This window comes from Poecilia reticulata, linkage group LG8 (genome assembly GCF_000633615.1).
Source record: "Poecilia reticulata strain Guanapo linkage group LG8, Guppy_female_1.0+MT, whole genome shotgun sequence".
Taxonomy (NCBI): Eukaryota; Metazoa; Chordata; class Actinopteri; order Cyprinodontiformes; family Poeciliidae; genus Poecilia; species Poecilia reticulata.
The window spans coordinates 8,800,046-8,818,851 of record NC_024338.1 but is presented as its reverse complement, the minus strand read 5'-3'; the positions used below and the strand labels follow the sequence as shown (position 1 = coordinate 8,818,851).

General features: G+C 42.7%; 1 protein-coding gene across 1 annotated transcript; it reads left to right on the top strand.

The window, feature by feature from the left end:
* The first annotated feature begins 9,249 nt into the window (after positions 1-9,249).
* Positions 9,250-13,098, top strand: actb2 (actin, beta 2). The gene is given in 6 exon segments (NM_001297475.1): positions 9,250-9,340; positions 10,689-10,818; positions 10,940-11,179; positions 11,532-11,970; positions 12,055-12,236; positions 12,324-13,098. Coding segments are annotated over 5 exon segments (1,128 nt in total). The 5' UTR covers positions 9,250-9,340; positions 10,689-10,695; the 3' UTR covers positions 12,468-13,098.
* The last annotated feature ends 5,708 nt before the right edge of the window (positions 13,099-18,806 follow it).

The following is an 18,806-nucleotide window of genomic DNA, read 5'->3' as shown; positions in this document are numbered from 1 at the left end:
GGCCAGTCAGAGGGCACCAATCTCCAAACGCGCCAATCAGAAGGCGGGCAGCTTACAAGTCCCTCCCGTTGGTCAGAGGCAGATGGCTGAGAATGGATGAGCCTCCCTGGGTCCACCAGCATATGTATGGGGGGTATAAAGAGTGTGTGTGTGTGTGTGTGTGTGTGTGTGTGTGTGTGTGTGTGTGTGTGTGTGTGTGTGTGTGTGTGTGTGTGTGTAGCCAGCTTTCAGGTCTTCTGCAAAGATCCCTTTACTTTACATTCAAAACTGACTGATCACACATGCATGCCTGACTTTTGCATGGACGTCATCACAAAACAGGCCTAACTCTACCAGCCAGCACATCCTTATACAAATATGTGCTGCCGTGAGGTTTGATAGACTGCTTTGTCATCAGTGCCGGGTTTGAACGGCACCTGAGTCAAACATCTGAGGTGCCCTTAAAAGGCACCTCAGCCTCGGCTGTGGGCCAATGGCAGGCAGGGACAGCGTGAGGAAGTGAGGTGGGTGCACCAGAAGAGGAAGAGAAGCAGCAAAGGAGACAGAGGGCCGAGCGTATCTRTGTGTGTTAGGGAGCAACAGCGGCGAATGGGGGAATAAACGCAACATTTTACGGCAGGCTTTCCAGCCTCAGGCGTTGCTGCGTGTGGCTGATCAAATGACTGTGAACTGGGCGGCACACTTCAAGCTTTTAATCAGATTTAGCCCCGATGATCATATGATTGTTGAAAGGGCAGGGGGTCTACGACAGGACTTGCAATGCAGAGCAAAAGAGAGAGAAAGAAAAAAAAAATTTCTTTTGCACGTCCATCTAAAGAAAACAAAGCAGTGACAAAAATGTCAAAAAAGGAAGCAGGAAACCAGTGAGCTAACTAAAATGGGCCCAGTTCCTCACAATAAAACGCTGGTGGTGGTCTAAACTGCCCTGCTGGAGATGAACATTTATGTGGACAGGGAAACAGAAGACAATTAACCTCACAAATATTTTATATGATCCAAATCTCACCGGCCAGCTTTATTAGTYACACTGCAAATGTGTCAGTATATAAATCTAACACTCTGGTTCTCAAACTTTGACAACAACATGTTTCAGCTCTACAGACACTAAGCTTTCYAATCAGCACCGTTTTCACAGACGTCCTAAAACATTTATTTAAACAGGTCTTGGATTTTTTTACAGCTTGTTAATTTTTATGTTGTAAAAACAAGAATAACAAATGCTATCGATTGACACTGCGCGATCAGTTTAACGACGTAGTCTACTTGTGCCTKTCATCTCTGCTCAAAAGCTGAAATTTGCTAGTTTGAATTTGAGAGAATTCACAGAAAGGTTAATGGAAGCCCGAAATCCAAGTGGAGAGTCGGARGTTTCCAACCAACCAACCCTGATTTCATAATCAAATATGGCTCCCTTGAAAGTTACATGTTATATTTGACCTGGAGTAAAAGAAAAGAAAAAAAAACACATTCATTCTTTACACACCCAATACCTGTTTCAGTTAATTTTTTTTTTGTCACAACAAGAAATGTCACAACAAGTAATGAAAATGCAAAAGAATATTGCTGCTAGCTTGTTTTGCTAATCATAGTTAGCCTAGCATGTCAGAAGAAACAGCTATCAGCCTCGTTCCTGGACTAAGCAGAATGTAGAATAAACTCAGGTAAACATGCTTTTTCCACATGATATTATACATTTTTGTCATTTTTGTCACAGAGTCACATTGGACTCTGTAAGATGATTAGCTGGTTTAGTCACGCTACCTGCTCAGGTAGGCGTTCTGTGGTCGACTGGCTTAAAGATGCGTGCTGCACTTTTTAAAATAGCGATGTCTAAAGCCTGGGACTTAAACATGTTGCACTGCAGCAGCTTGGCATTAGGCAAGGCAAGTCTTTATGTTTAGCACGTTTCAGCTTCAAGGCGACTCAAGGTGTCTTAGATGAAACAAACGTAAAACAACAAATAAGAGACAATACATTGCAGTGGTACGATACAGGAAAAATAATTAAAATTACAGACTACAGTTAATGATGCTCCAGTTATCATTAATCAAAGGCAACGCTAAACAAATGGGTTTAGCTTTGATTTAWAGCAAGTTGGTGTTTCAGCGTTTTTGCAATTTTGTGAAGTAAGAGATGACAAATCCATGCCCCAATTCATTCTGTGCAACTTAACTCTTGAATGGGTTCACAGTCGTCTGGTTACATTGTGACGTAGAGATGCGCATCATCTGCATAGTTACGGGACCTTTTACAACCTCTTATGTATATTAAATAAGAGGGGCACCAAGATGGAACCCTGAGGTATACGATTTAGTCAGCTCAGATTGACACACACAAAAATATCTCTGTTCTTTAAGCCTTTAAACTAGTCAAGTACTGTCCTAACCAGCTCTCCAGTCACTTCAGTTATGCGAAACTTACATTGGATATCACAGTTTTACCAGGAAAGACCTGACACTGGTTGACATTTGTGGACGTTTGTTGTTGTCAGAATGCTAAATCAGTGATTGGTTTGCCTCTCCTGATCCTCACAATGGATGACAAACAACTATTCAGTGTGAACCCGACTTTCCAAAAGCCAGCGGTGGGCTTAGCTTCTATAGTTTTTACACAATGTCAACAAACTTTTCCCAGCCAGCCGATCGGCAGTGCACAGCGGCAAATGTAGAATGGACAGCTTTGGTTACTTTATGCATACAGAATCCAGTCAAAAGGTCTTTAAAACTCAGATCAGGAGTAATGAAAAATGCTTGGGGTTTTCAAAACTTAACTTTCATGTGTGAGAGTAAAAAAAAAAATTGCTTCTTCAATTAACATTAGCAGTGAAATCTCCTTCAATCTCAACCTCTTGTTCTTTGTTGCTCCAAAGAGACGAAACGCCGCGAAAAAATACAAAAAAAACGACAATGAGGTTTGAGGGAATTACAATGCAATATGAGAGAATATTTTAATGGTTTTGAAACTGTAACTTTTTAAAACCTTCATATACTTCATCACTAATAACCAACCCATGTAGTTAAGGTTTCAATAAAGTACTTTTATAGATTAGGGTGTGGTCAGAAAACTGTTTGTTTGGGTGAATCTGTCTACTTGCCAAGAGAGAGAGGAAGAGAGAGGTGGGTGAGGGGTGCTGGGAATTAAATTGGGCTGTAAATGGGAAGCTAATCCAGTCCAGGCAAACAAACTGGCCAGCTGGCAGGCACAACACACACACACACACACACACACACACACACACACACACACACACACATATATTAAAACACAGCTGGTAACTAGCCCGTGCCTTGGAGTCAGGCCGTCACCACGGTGACCTGCGGATCAATGACGCAGCAGACGGACAATCTATTGGCAGTGTCGCAGAGGAGGAGGGGGTGAACGCGGGGAAGGGCTTCCCCCCTCTGAAACTATGAGCGGTCACAGATGGCAAACAACCGCTCGGCCGGTCACTTTTCATCAGGAGGCGCAAGGAGAGGAGAAAGACGGGGGAAAGAAAAGCCCTGCAGCCACAATGAGAAAGAAAAGAGACGGTCCCAACATGCCGGTCAACCCCACCGTCTCCCATTAAACCCAAAACTGTTCCAAAACAAAGAGTTCCTCGAGCCTCTTTTACCGATGCAACTGATCTAATTGAGCATCTGGCATGCATCATAATGCAGCTGTGTCCAGACGTTTCACGCAGAGCGCACACGCCCCGTGTTCGGCAGTGGGTAACAAAAGACGAGGGCATTAAACATTTCTTGTTATCTGCCTCTTTTCTCCTCTTTTACTTCCACAACGCACCACTTTATGGATTTTAGCTCTCATCTCTCCGTCTTACGCTGCTTCCCAGCCGTCTCCTGGCWTCAGCCATCACCCTCTCTCAGGGCTAATTGCTGCTAATGGGTCTCTGCATTAAGCTGCGGCTCCAGTACCAGGGAGACTGACTGGAAGTGGGAGATGTTGCAAAGAGTGTGTCTGCATGTGTGAAAAAGAAATAGTAGCCTAGTCAAGTCCACGTTCCCCCACCCCCAATTCCATTTCAAGCAGGTCTCTTTTTCATGGTTTCACGCCCCGGACCATCCCCCAAGTAACTCAATGTCCCCTCTTTGAAAAATAGCAACCAGTCAGCCAGATGATGCTGTCCCTTGCCAAAGCTTTCACACCCCTTCAATTTAATATTGGGTTTTATTGGGACTGTAAAAAGGAACTCAAAAAATAAAGTTTTTTTGGTGTTTTGTTTATTTGCTCTATTGTAAATTAAATCCTGAAAAGTGTGGCATGCATCTGTATTCTACCCTCTTTGGCTCAGTACACTTCAGAACCCCATGCTAGATGTTCATATATGGATGCTATTCTTATAAATGATTAAAACTACTTTGTGTTGGTTTGTCAAATTAAATACTTTAACATTTGAATAGAAAAAAAAGGAAGTTTAAGTGCTGCGAATGAATTTGCCAGGTTACATGTGACGGAAAAGAAGATGCAAACACCACAAACAAACAGAGTCGAAATCAGGCTGTAGTTTGAGTCATTTGTTGGAGGATGACCTCATTAGGACTAGAAATAAAATAAAGAACATTTACGCCATCTATGCCTGTTTGAGGAGCAGGAAGCCATGGTGGGAAGTCTGTAGAGCAGGCAGTTTCTTCTGAACTATATAACCATCAGCCCACTGGTTGGTTTACTAATAATGAGAGAAAGAACAACAAAAAAAAAAAAAAAAAAAAACCTGAGTGGTTGATGTCACAGCTGCTTCAGGTCTCTGGTAAAATCACACACACAGTCATGAGCTTGCAGAGGATCAATTTGTAAGAGTGTGTGTAAACCACTGCAATACCCTTTCATTGTTACCATTGATCTGGGTTGCTGTCTGCACCAAAAAAAAGTCTTTAAACCCACTTGCCACAACTCTTACATAGTGAGATCACCCAGTCTAATTGCTCTGGGCGACTTCAGTCGGCTAGAGTAAAGCAGAGATCACATGCTGTTTTATTTCAATAACATAAATAAAGTTGGCTGGCGTTACAAACTTGACCACATTACAAATATACCGAGCTTTTTGTTGCGGTCTCTTTGACTTGAAAAGTTGTTGGTTCAAAGTTCTCAAGAGGTGCACTCAAAAATAAATTCGCTGGGAGTCAGATTTTCAGCTCGGAAAAAAATTGCATGTTTTTCTTGGTACTTCCATGGCGATACGTCGTCTTGAACGCCCACAAATCTTATATGTTGTTTCATTTAATCATGTTTTGAAGACTTTGAATCACATTCCTTGGTGCTGATCGACTTATAGAGCAGCCTATGAGAGATCATGACCTCTAATTGACCTCCTTACGGAAGATGTTATTTACTAGAGTCTGCATGTAACTGCATTTCCTTACAGTAGATTAAGAGAACGTTATAAAACAATGATTTAACTCTGTCAAAGCAGGTAGAAATGAACCTAAAAGCAGATGCAAACTGAGGCATGGTGGGCACAAAATATTCTAACAGTTCCTTTTCATACCTAAATAACTCGGTATGAAACGAAACCACAAAGCTTTAGGTTACGAGGTGACAAATTGCTGAAATCACAGATATTCTTTTAAAAGCAGCATTAGCTGCCCTATTAGCATACTCAACTGGCACTTCTCCAAGTTTGTGGCTCAATATCATGGTCTGACTCAAAGCTCTCCCAATATGTGTCTGTACTGTGAGTTCTTCCAAATATAAGATGTTGTTCACATTAGCTAGCCTACTGAGCTATCCCAGTCAATAAAGACAACCTTTATGTTTTTCAATAAACATTATTAATTTGAACTACGATGTGAATTGTGGTTCAAATATGGTTTAATTTGAACTTTTTAAATAAATAATAAGTTGAGATGAAAAGATGATTAAAGAGCTTTTATCTATAAGGAAGCTGTTAGCAGCTAGCTTGTAYGCTTCTCATCAGGAATGTCTCAGACTAGCTTTGAATTAAAAGTGATTAAAAAGTGAATAAATCCTGAACGTTGAAGCTATAATGAAGACCACGTTTGCCTCCACGTATGTCCTGGCAATTTGTCCCAAGTTATAAAACACGCTGCCAAAACTAAAGTTCAAGAACAAGCAATTAAAAAAAAAATGCTAGCAATTAGCCACAGAGTATACTGACGTTTTACATGAAGTAAAATCTTGATATATTAGGGCCGTGTGCACTGCAACAAATGTTTTACCAACATTGGTTGGTTTTGCAGCGTTGCCTTGAAATGCGAAGGCCCCACAAACAAGGATGTGATGCTCTAAAGTCCCATCATGGAGTTTACCGTGCAGAAGCGACACAAACTCAAACAATCTCTGGGTTAGACATGCGTGAAACACCTTAAATACGTACTAACCTTATAAATATACTACATTCAGCCTTGTTTGTCACTGATCTGGTGGTTTTAAACATCAGAATCATTTACCCTGACAGTAGATAAGAGAGGGTTTGAGGGAAGTTTTGTGTGGCTTTGTTTTTAACTTATGAAAATCAAACACATCAGCCCTGTGCTCAAATGGTATGTTCTCTTTTTTGGAGAGAGGCAAACAAAGTGTCAGATTATAGAAGTCGTATTGATATCACAGAAAAAGGAAGTACTGTCACAGGAATCACTTTCACAAAAATCAAGTTACATTGAAAAGTGCATTGGCTTGAGAAAAAATTATTCGTTTTTTAAAACATTTTTTTCACAATTTCACTCAAAAACTCAGACAATAAACCTTAGTTTATTGTCTGAAATGTTGGAAAGGTTTCATTTTCCCACATTTTTTAAATGCGAGATCATGCTCCACAGATAAAAGGTGAATTTATTTCAAGTGTTTCCAGTTGAAAACATCTTTACGGTTAAACATGGTGCAGCATCATGCTGTGGGAATTAGAAAAATAAATAAATCAATAAAGCATTTTAGAAATCCTACCAGAAACAAATGTAGCCATATGTGAAGTTCCTCATCGAGCTTATTTCTGATGAACTCTGTTTGTTATTACTGTAATTCACAGTCATTTTCCCCACCACTCACCAGCTGTAAGCAACAAACTTAGCCTCCACTTGGCSGTCTCGCTCGTGAATCACACAACTTTACAAATGGTCTATTTAGACAGCCTGGAATCACAGCAAATGTGATTATACACAACACCTCAAGTGACTGTATATGAGCTCCTGGCTGGATGAAAAATCCTTATAAAAGCTTATTTTAGATGCAGAAAGAACCTTGGCAGTGAGGTCCAGGTTCAGCGAGCCTGCATTTAGCTGGCAGCCAGGGTGAAAGCACAAACACACACACACACACACACACACACACACACACACACACACACACACACACACACACACACACACACACACACACACACACACACACACACACACACACACACACACACACACACATACGTTGTTGTGATACATGAGTGGATGTCTTTCCAGGACAGTATTCCAAGCACTTGGCAAGCACAGATTCCCAGTGAAGAGTGTTGACAACACAGTACTTAACCAGAGACCTCACACTTACAACCATAAATCAGTCCACACGTAAACACACCTTAGAGCCCTGCCTACCTAAGATTTCTGACGACAGAAACCAACTCTGCGTCTGCATGAATGGGCTTTGTCATGACATGTTTTGAAATGATCGGATGACTCCTCCATACGTTCAGACGTGCGGACGTATGCGCGTGTGAAGATCCAGAGGCAGGATGAAATAGTTCCCAGCCAATCCCAGTTTATGTGCCCGTAGCATCGGGCACTGCTCTCAGCTTTATTCCCCAATCTGTTCACCTTGTAAACGGGACCCACCTATCCCGCCTCCTCCCCATCACAGAAACACAGCATTACCACAGCCCTGTAAATCAGTAAGTGGGACCTGCAGACCTTTGATCGCCAAAACAGTCATCATTTTGCTGCATAAAAAAAAAAACCCTCCTGAGTACAAACTCTAACGCATCATAACTGTTTTGTTGTGTCAAAAGAGCATGTAAGTATGCACGAGCATAATAGGTTGTCTGAAAACGCCTTTTAAGTCGTAAAAGCGACGACTGACGGTGATCTAGCGTGCAGTTCTGGAGGAAAGTTAGCAGTTTTTGTCACACAGAGCTAAAATAGTGTGGAAATGAAGAGATAAAGGTTGATGTCCATTTAAAGTCAACTAAACTGTATGAATGAGATCCAGGAAGAGAAGCTCAGAGCCAAAAAGCTAGAGTGATTATTACAGCGAAAAGAGGAAGGGGAAGTGGTGCAGGAGGAAGAGGAGCTGCTACATGCCTCAGTGCAGACTCTTTAAATGGCCACTCGGGTCATTTGACACACTGTTTTGTTTAAAGGTTTGAAAATCGTCAAACATTATGCGATGAAAACGCTCACGAAAAATACAAAAGTTCTAAATGATGAAACTAAAACCTGTCAGCGTTGATGAGCTGTGCTCTCTCCTACATGCCAGTGATCAAGTTGTTACATGTTAGAGATACATTATCACAAGTGCACTGAAGCTGTTTCTCCTCTTTGATGGCACGCCTTTATCAATTTATTGCATTCCAGTCACTGAAAGGGCGGTGGCATTCGCACAGCAAAGGGATCCTTAATGTGAACTTATCAATACTCTCTTGAAATGATTGATTTCCAAATTTAAAGGGTGTCACCAAAGACAGAGTGGTCATTCCCCATTCAGTCCATCTTACCCCTGTGTCTGCAGTGTGACCTGTGTGTTTGACCTAATATTGTATGGTTTGGGAGCACATAAATTAAACAGCAGCATCAGCATTAAATCCAGTTAAAATTAGATATGAGATTATTAAATAAAGCAAATTCATTACTTGAAGAGAAGTGGGAGTGAGACATGGTTTTAGATGCAAGTCTTAGGCCTGTGCTGCCTTCATGGGGAGGAGCCCTTTCATGCTTTGCTCCATTAATTGTCACTGAAATACTTGTCTGACTGCTAAGAACAGGTGCGTGAATCATTTGTTTGACTTATATCTAGCTCTACACATGCATATAAATGTGTATAGAACATTACAATACGGGATTAGACCTTCTAGGCCTCACCACAGCAATCCCTTCCCTTTTATTTTCTCCAATCCTTTGCTACTATCGCMTCCCTCTCCTCTCAAATCGCGAGCGCAGCCCTCCGCGCACAGGCAAACGCGCGCACGCGACGTGCCTCAATGCATGACGCTCGACCAATCAGGAGCGCCATTCCGAAAGTTTACCTTTTATGGCTAGAGCCGGACAGCTGGTGTGGTATAAATAAAGAGCTCCCACAGCTAACGGATTCACTCTCGGCGCCGTCACACACACAGCTTGTGCGGGATATCATTTGCCTGAAACCGGTTCCCTTAAAGCGAAAAGCCCCCCCACACCCAAAGGTRAGCCGGCAGAAATTAAATTTTACATCATTCTAATTTTAGAAGGCTTTAAATTGTAAACATTGCGGATAATTTTGTCTAATTGAGTGGGATTTGTTTAATTTTTTTGGCAATATGTGGTACTGACCACGAGGTTCTTTGTCTAGTCTCTCAACTGTCTGCAATTGTACAACTCGCAATATATAAACCACTTTTGACTGCCTTTGTTGCTGAATTTCGGATATGGAGGCTTTTATGGCTTGAAAAAGAGTAAAATTAGTGCTTCGTGGATGCTTTAATTGTAACCGGCTTATGGCTTCTAATGACTCATGAGATGGTATTACTACTTGTGGACTTTGTGAGTGGTTAACATGTGATGTAGTTAATGGTAGCATAAAATGTATTTCTGTGGTGGTTTAACACTTCTGATCTGGGCTTGTCTGGATCAGGGCTGCTCCCTTTGTGCGCCTGATCTAGCGGGGTGTGACCTACTTTAGCATAAGAGCTTAGCCACATCATGCTAACACGCCCTTCAGACTTCAATCATTAACGGCCGCTTCTCGGTTGCATTAAATAACTTGGACGAATTTTAATATCATTTTACAACTTTCAGTCAATTCTTGAAGTAAAATTCAAGTTAACACCTCTGGTCCAAATTCAAATGTAAGAAATCGGTTAAGCGGTGACTTAAACCGTTAAAATTGTTGCTTTGACAGTTAAAGATGAAGGGAAGGAAATGGCGAATGACTAATCACTCTGAGCTAGTAAAGGTGTGGCTTTCAGGAAATGGTGCGTTAGCCGTGCCCTTGTGGCAAATGAAGTCAGAAGTTTATTATGCAACAGTTTTTTTTTTTTTGTTTTTTTTCCAGTTATCATAAAATACCCTTGCGGTTTTTTTGGGGTTTTTTACTTGCACATGGCTGAGCCAGACGGCCTTTCTGAATAGTCGGTCCGAACTATGACGCAGTGATATTGAAGCAAATATTTCTGACCGGGGTGGGGGGTATTGAGCCACAATGGGAGGGGGAGCGGATTGAAGTGTAACTTTAGTGAACCGGAGGGAGTGGTCTCACTGAGCCGGGTCTCGTAATGTGGACTTTTTTTTTTTTTTTTTTCTTGCCGTATTCTGGCCGCGTGCCACACTGCCGGTAGCCGCAAAGCGGCTCAAAACCGAACCATGTCCTTATATGGTAACAACAGAATGCAGCAGCACTTCCTTTTGTCTGACTGGTCGGAATGTGGGTTGGGAGCTCCACCTAGTGGTCGCCTTGGCGCACTGCAGTCAGGAACAGGAAGTGAGACTTGTGACTGCAGACCAACTGGTTTTGAGTGGCTGAGTTGACGGGGTTTGTTTGCTGCGCCTTTACAGTTCAGCCATGGAAGATGAAATCGCCGCACTGGTTGTTGACAACGGATCCGGTATGTGCAAAGCCGGATTCGCCGGAGACGACGCCCCTCGTGCTGTCTTCCCATCCATCGTTGGTCGCCCAAGGCATCAGGTTAGTGATGAACACACTATATAAAGATGAAAGTTTTAGTTATGACTAAAGATGACAAGTTTAAGCAATTGTAGCATATAAAGTGTACAATTTAATCTAAATTTCAAATTGCTGTTTTCAGGGCGTGATGGTTGGTATGGGCCAGAAGGACAGCTATGTAGGTGATGAAGCCCAGAGCAAGAGAGGTATCCTGACCCTGAAGTACCCCATCGAGCACGGTATTGTGACCAACTGGGATGACATGGAGAAGATCTGGCATCACACCTTCTACAACGAGCTGAGAGTTGCCCCTGAGGAGCACCCCGTCCTGCTCACAGAGGCCCCTCTGAACCCCAAAGCCAACAGGGAGAAGATGACCCAGGTACATGGTTGCTTTCATTCAGTTGAACTTAAAATTGCCTAATACCCTCTTCAGGTTCCTTCTCCATTCTCACTTCCTCCTTCCTCCTCCTCTAGGATCTCTCTCCTATATGATGATCTATCATCAGCAGGTCTCCTGTGTGCTTTTATTTGCACTTGTGATTAAGATTTAGCAGAGCTGGTGGCTCAGTACTTTAAGTCTGATATGCACATAGTGTGAAGGAATGTAGTTTCTGCACTTTTTCTACTAACTTCAGTCTGAAGCTCACGCTATTGCATGTAATGAGTGCAGTGTCCACAAAGTCCTGAGAGGTCATGCGAGTGTGCTAATGGGTTTCTTTCTGTCCTTGCAGATCATGTTTGAGACCTTCAACACCCCCGCCATGTACGTTGCCATCCAGGCCGTGCTGTCCCTGTACGCTTCTGGTCGTACCACTGGTATCGTCATGGACTCCGGTGATGGTGTGACCCACACAGTGCCCATCTACGAGGGCTACGCCCTGCCCCATGCCATCCTGCGTCTGGACTTGGCCGGTCGTGACCTCACAGACTACCTCATGAAGATCCTGACAGAGCGTGGCTACTCCTTCACCACCACAGCTGAGAGGGAAATCGTGCGTGACATCAAGGAGAAACTGTGCTACGTCGCCCTGGACTTCGAGCAGGAGATGGGTACCGCTGCCTCCTCTTCATCCCTGGAGAAGAGCTACGAGCTCCCTGACGGACAGGTCATCACCATCGGCAATGAGAGGTTCCGTTGCCCAGAGGCCCTCTTCCAGCCTTCCTTCCTTGGTATGTTTGCCAACTTTAAACCATCTTTTGATGGAAGAGCAAATGTGTTGTACACCACTTGCTAACGGGTAACTCTGCTCACAGGTATGGAGTCCTGCGGAATCCACGAGACCACCTACAACAGCATCATGAAGTGCGACGTCGACATCCGTAAGGACCTGTACGCCAACACCGTGCTGTCTGGAGGTACCACCATGTACCCTGGCATCGCTGACAGGATGCAGAAGGAGATCACAGCCCTGGCCCCATCCACCATGAAGATCAAGGTGAGTTGTTTCCACAGATTGACTGAGTTCTGCCACAATGCAGTTGGAATATGGGGTCTTAATACCTGCTACCTTGTGTTCCTGCAGATCATCGCCCCACCAGAGCGTAAATACTCTGTCTGGATCGGAGGCTCCATCCTGGCCTCCCTGTCCACCTTCCAGCAGATGTGGATCAGCAAGCAGGAGTACGATGAGTCTGGCCCCTCCATCGTCCACCGCAAATGCTTCTAAACAGACTGTTCCTCCTCCCCGTTCCCCAAACACCCAACAACTTCAGCTCTGTGCAGAACAACCACATTTCTCATACACACTCAGGCGCAGAGCCTAGACGACAACTCATTGGCATGGCTTCAGTTATTTTTGGCGCTTGACTCAGGATTTAAAAAAAACTGGAACGATGAAGGAGACGGTAATGTTTAGGTTTTTTGGCTAGGTTTGAAGGAAACCCCTAAGGTTCTGCAGTTGTCTCTGGGGGGCTTAAAAAAATGTACATTTTGTCATTCCAAATGTTTAAATGCGTTGTTCAGACACATGATTCCAAATGTTAACTGCATTGTTCAGACACGTATTTGCCTCTGTGAAGGCTGCCCAGTGGTTGGCGCATACTTAAACATGGTTGGTAGTATCGCTTGTATGTAAATTTATGTCTGGGTTTTTGTACTTTTCAGCCTTAAAATGATTTTGGTCCTGTTTAATTTTTTTTGTTATGCAAAACCCAATTGTGACCTTCTTCCCCATTGGAGGTTTCATCCCTGGGGTGGTGGGGTAAGGGGTCTCAAAGTGACGGTAACATGGGGTGCCAGACCGGTGGGGCCAACCTGTACACTGACTAAACAATCCCAATAAAGTGCACATGTGTTCCAACATAATGTCTGACTGTCTTCTTTTGGGTCTGTAGTTCTGATTTCACCTTTTTATACTTTAGTGTTAAGTTGGTCAAATTGACTTGCATATCTGCCATAATGTGAAGTTGTTGTACTCTGTATTATTCCTAAATAAATTTCTCCACAGAAATGCTTTTATCAATCTTGAGGTAAATTTCTTAAGCTGCACTATTGTGCAAAATATCTAGTGAAGCAACTGAAATGTAGCAAAGTATTTCCATTATATGAAGAGTTTAATTTAAAGTTGAGTGGCTCTTGTAAAGTGAGGTCCTACTGAAACAATTTTTCAGGTTTTATTGCCAATTTGCTCTTCAGTGTCACTAAATCTAAAGAATGCAAAAAGCTAACTTGAACCAAGCAATCAATATCTGCACTAAATCCTTGTCTAAACTTGTGATCAATCCCAGTTTCATCAGTTTAGACCGCCCCTACAAATCCTCCCAACCTAGCTGAAATGTGCCAGTTTGGACACTAGATGGCAGCAAACTTATTTTTTGCTGCCATCTACTTTAGTTGTGCGCGAACTAAAGTTAAGTAAAATGTTACAAATGCGAACGTGCTGTTCCCATTTACACAACTAAAACATCTCCACTTTAAACCGCAGAGATGAAAGATGGATGCTGAAGGAAGTGGTTGCTCACACTTCCGTGCATAAATATCCTGTTCCAGGCATGACATCAAATCATGCGCTTCCTCTGTTCCGTTTGTCCCAGTTGGATGAGCGTTGGACACGGACGTTATTTAAATTTGCACCGCTATACACAGGATGGCTAATATCTAAGATGTATCCCCTCCTCCGTCCCACCGCAGCTCCACTGTTTCTGCTGAGGCTGCTTCCCTCTGATATCCTTTTACTGCAGCGCCAGCAAAACACCGACTGCTGCCCCGCCTGCTGGGGGTGGGGGGCCGTTTTCATGTAAATTAGCCTAGCTTTGCTCTATTTTTTCCCCTCTTGTCTGTTGTGCGAACAGTGCAGGTGTACAAGAAGGACGCACGAAATGACACCAAAGAGGTCTGACTGTGCTCCTCTATTAAAGCGGCCATGTTGGATCCTTTAATCTCACTCCAGACTAAAAAGCTGCAAAAATAATCAGCGAGCTCCTGCATTCCTCTATTTCCTGACAATCACGGCGTGTAGTTCTGTCGTTTCCCCGACAGGTGGGGCTGTTGATCCATTCTATCTGCCTCACAGGAAAAGTGGGTGAAAGGCAGATAGAGGGGCTGACATAAGGAGGCCAAAGGAGAGTAATAAATCACACTTAAAATGCCGCAGATCTCGTTTTCTAGTCCACATCCAGCAGAGGGTGACACTCACTCCAAGAGAGAATGACTTCCACTACACCAAGTCGCAAAAGAATTCACATCCCGAGAACATTTTCACATTTCACGTGTTACGTTGGGATCCCTCCGGGGGACGTTGAGGAACATTAGTCATCAAGACCAATGCACATAGCGCGCAACTCAGCAGTAAAGTTGTGGAGAAGTTTAAAGCAGGGTTGGGTAATAAAACAATATTTATGCTTTGAACACACAAATCTTCCTATTCACATCTGGAAAACGAGAGTTTGTGGCAACTGCAAACCTACCAAGTCGTGGCTCTCCACCTAAACCGACACAAAAGAAGAACTTTAGTCGGAGAAGGGGATAAGAGGCTAACGATGACTCTGGAGGAGATCCACAGCTCAGATGGGAGAATCTGTGAAGATGGTTACCATTCATTGAGCAAATCGCCACAACTCTAGACTTGGTGAAACAGTGGTGAAAGCTCTTAAAGACGGCCATAAAAACTCCAGTTTTAAGTTTTTCCTGATCATGTAAACCTTCAAATATTTGAAAGCACCAGAAAGCAGCATCCAGCTTCTATGCTCCACTAATCAAGAACACAGCGCCCCTGAAACCTGCAAAACGGTCGAAACACTGACTTCCTGTTGTCCTCATTTTCTGTGTATAGGGAAAACACATACAAATCTCGGTCATTTTGACCCGAGGACAACAGGAGGGTTAAATCAAGGCCTATTTAGAGCTGCCTTTTTTTCCATAACAACTGGAACATTGATCCACATATTTGATGTGTATTTTGCTCGATGACGGTATTTGACAAAATGCAATGTTTGTTATGTAAACTTGACTTTACTTACATTTACATCATAGAAAACCCCAGTGATGTTCATTGAGCTTTGAGGTATCGTTCAAGGCCTTTAAATACCTTTACAAGTCCCTGTCTTATTTTTGACGGAGTGGCAAAAACACGGTCAGCTGACCGTGTGTCTGTTTTGTTTTCCCACAGATCCCGGTTTAAGCCAAGTCTTTCCAAGGAGTCTCCTCCTGTCCCGGAACGAATGCCGGGGTCGGCTGCAGCACAGCCACAAAAAAAGCCTCTTGCGGGGTTTTATGGCTCTGACACACCCCAGCTGAACTGTTACCCAGCAGGATGCTTCTGTTGCATCACTGCTCCTTTCTGCTTGTGTTGAGTCTTGATGGCTTTTCTCAGGAAAAAGAACAAAAAAAAGAACAAGACGCAAGGCCATGGGTTCTCATGCTGCATGAGTCAGGAGCAACACCAAAAAAAAAAAAAAAAAAAGCAAAAAAAAAAAAGCACATCCTGTGCACTGCGAGCTCTGTTGAACCCGCATCATCAACAGCACCTCCCCGCCACCTACCCACCCACACACACACACACGCACACACACGCATCCCACAAACACACGCACTAACCAAGAATGTGTTTTTCATGACAGAGAAAGCTGCATGGCAAAATTTGCGTCAGCTTCTTATAAATACCTTTTCAGCTCGAGGGTTAATCGTGGTATATGATTGCATGCGCGGCGGTGCTGGAGGCCTGCAGACGGTGACTAATTTATTGGCTTCGCTGGGAAAGGTCAAAATAAATTTGTCTTTTGTGGCAGTGATCATGGCAAAATGTAGGAAACAATCTCAACATTTTATTTGGGAGCATTTTATTCATTTGTAAATACATTAATGTATTTTACTGGCAACCATCTGGCATGAAAGTATAGCACTCAGGGTTTTATCCAAAGAGGTTACATCATAACATTTTTGGAGAGTATCTTCCCTCTTGTATCACCTTCCTTTTTGGTTTTTTAATTGATTTCTTTTGTTTTGGACCATCCTTCTCATGTCCTTGTTTGTCCCAGGTGCTTTGAATTATTGCTCTAATTCTAGTTATGCACAGGCTTCTGTGTGCAGTTTTTGCAGCCATTTTCTTTCTTACAGAGGCCAACACGTGCCTAACTTACTTGAGCTTTAAGCTCTCTCGTCCGTGTGACTTTTGAGGAGTGGCAAAGAGAAATTTGGCGCTTTTAAGTTCAGATGAGCTTTATAAAAGGCGAACTAGTTGTTTAAAAAAGGGGGGGTTATCAGGAGTAGCAGCAACAGTGCTTACTAGTGTTTACTACTGTACTTCAAACATGCATTTAAAGCTTTTCACACATTTTAACCAGGCAGGCGTGAGGATTTCTCCGGGGTTTTTTTTTTTCTTTCCTTTTTTTAGCAAATCATCTATAAGCAGCTAATAAGCTATAGAACATATAAGGCTGAAACCACAAGTGACAACATGCTGTGGTCAGAGTTTGGGGGGGAAACGAAGATTTTCTCAGCAGTCTTGTCATCTGCATGCTTTGCGTGCGGTTGCATGCCTATCTGACTCCAGCTGCTTGTCCTCCAGCAGAAAGCTTCCCCCCCCCTCTTCTCCTCACAAGTGGTCCGTCATGAAAACACTGTCTGATGGTTGGCAGGTATGCCGTGTCTCTACGTGTGTGTGTGTATGTGTCTGTGTGTGTGTGTACATTGGGAGAGGGGTTGGTGAGTCACACGGTGTCAGCTGCTTTCTTTAGGCATTTGAAAACATGACAGTGTGGTTATGTTTTATTTTTTTTTTTTATAACAAATATGCATTGATGTTGGTGCACATCTCATGAGATGTGGCTTGGCAAATAATTTATCCCTGAGGGCAGGCAGGCGCTCTACACTCATACTTTGAATCTCTCAGAGAGGATGCGTCGTTTTTGTTAGGTAAATGTTTTCATTTCACTCTTATTTTACTAGATTTCATTAATCAGGAATTAGATTCTGGCTGTCCTGGGGAGATTTTCCTGACTTTTGCGCAGCCACAGCCTACAGAGAGATTAAAGGTGGAAAAGATCTTATTGTCCAAAGGTATTAGTCAGGGAAAGGATACAAAACAATTTGATCTTGTTATATAAGTATCAAAGCACGTGAAAACAAGCGTGAAAGCTGGAAATTTCTCCAAGAACGATGGAAAGTTTGTATGGGAAAGGCTTGATGGGAGGTTCCCAACACCGATGGAACCGTTTTCTACAGCTGACAACAATCTGACGCATTCTCTAAAAAGTTTAGACTTATGGGAGTAGGAGACTTTCTAGACTAAAGCAGTTTTCTTTTAAAGGCGTAACCAAACCTTCTGGAACACCACAGAGAAGCACGGAAATGGCCGCATCATACTGTGAGATCCAGTTCTTTAGCTAGAAAGCTGATGAAGTTAAGGACAGTTCCAGTCGACGTTAAATATGCCTCATATGAGGAAAATGTTTACTTTGAGACGGATTAGTGCCGAGTAAACCTTTCAGACAGTTTGTGGAGTAGCCACTAGAAGGCAGCAGACAAGACTTCTCCCCACACTGATTGACTATGAATACTTTTGCAAGGTAGAGCCGGTTGTTGCCAAGCCGATATTTTAAAGTTTTACTTGTAGGTGTATTGTAGCAATGAAGGTTTTGAGGGGTCGTGATTGGCACAAGAGGAAATCYTTCTAATGTGAATAATTTCTCATCTTCGTGAAAAAAACCCTTCCTGACTGAATCAATTAATGTTTTGTCTCCTCCCACTTTGTTCCCAGTGGGTTAATACACCCAGCACGACTGGGGAAAATCCAATAGTCTGACCGCCGAATCAAATCACATCCCCGCTTCTCCAGGTGATAGGACACAATGAACCCAAACAGTGGCCTGCAGCCTTCCGTTAGCACAAGGAAAATAGTCCTGATAGTCAAGCTAAAGGAATGTATAATTCAGCAGCTTTTAGGAGCTAACTGGTTTGTTTTAATGTCTGATCATGTAGCTAACCTGTTTAACTACATTGTATGTACATGGAAAAAAAACAAGCACAAAAAAACCCCCCCAAACATTTGATTGGATATAAACCATGATGTCATTGAGTTTATCTTGCACTTTTATTGTATGCGTATTGAGTGATAAACCCCAGCTTTTGTACTTTACACCCTAAGCAACATGGTGAAATTACACTTCACAAGCTCAAATGAAATGACTTTATAGGCAATGATTTCTGCAGACGTGTGTGTTCCCATGGGCTGATAAGCAGTTTTAATTTTTTTTATTTTTTATTAGATAATCTTAGTGACAGATGCAAATCAAATCAGTTTATTGTCATCCAAGTGGCATAAACAGAACGAGGAAGAGCTTTGCTGGAGTATTTCAGTGCTGAGAATTATTGAAAAGATAAGCAAAAGTATGCAAAAAGACAATGAAGGTTGAAAACAACTAAACTTTCAATTCTCTGGATGCCTTTTTTGAAGAAAAAAAAATCGATAATTACGACACTCGGCCAGATTTAACCTTGCTCAAAAAGAATTTTAAGCAAGTACACACACACACACACACACACACACACACATATATATATATATATA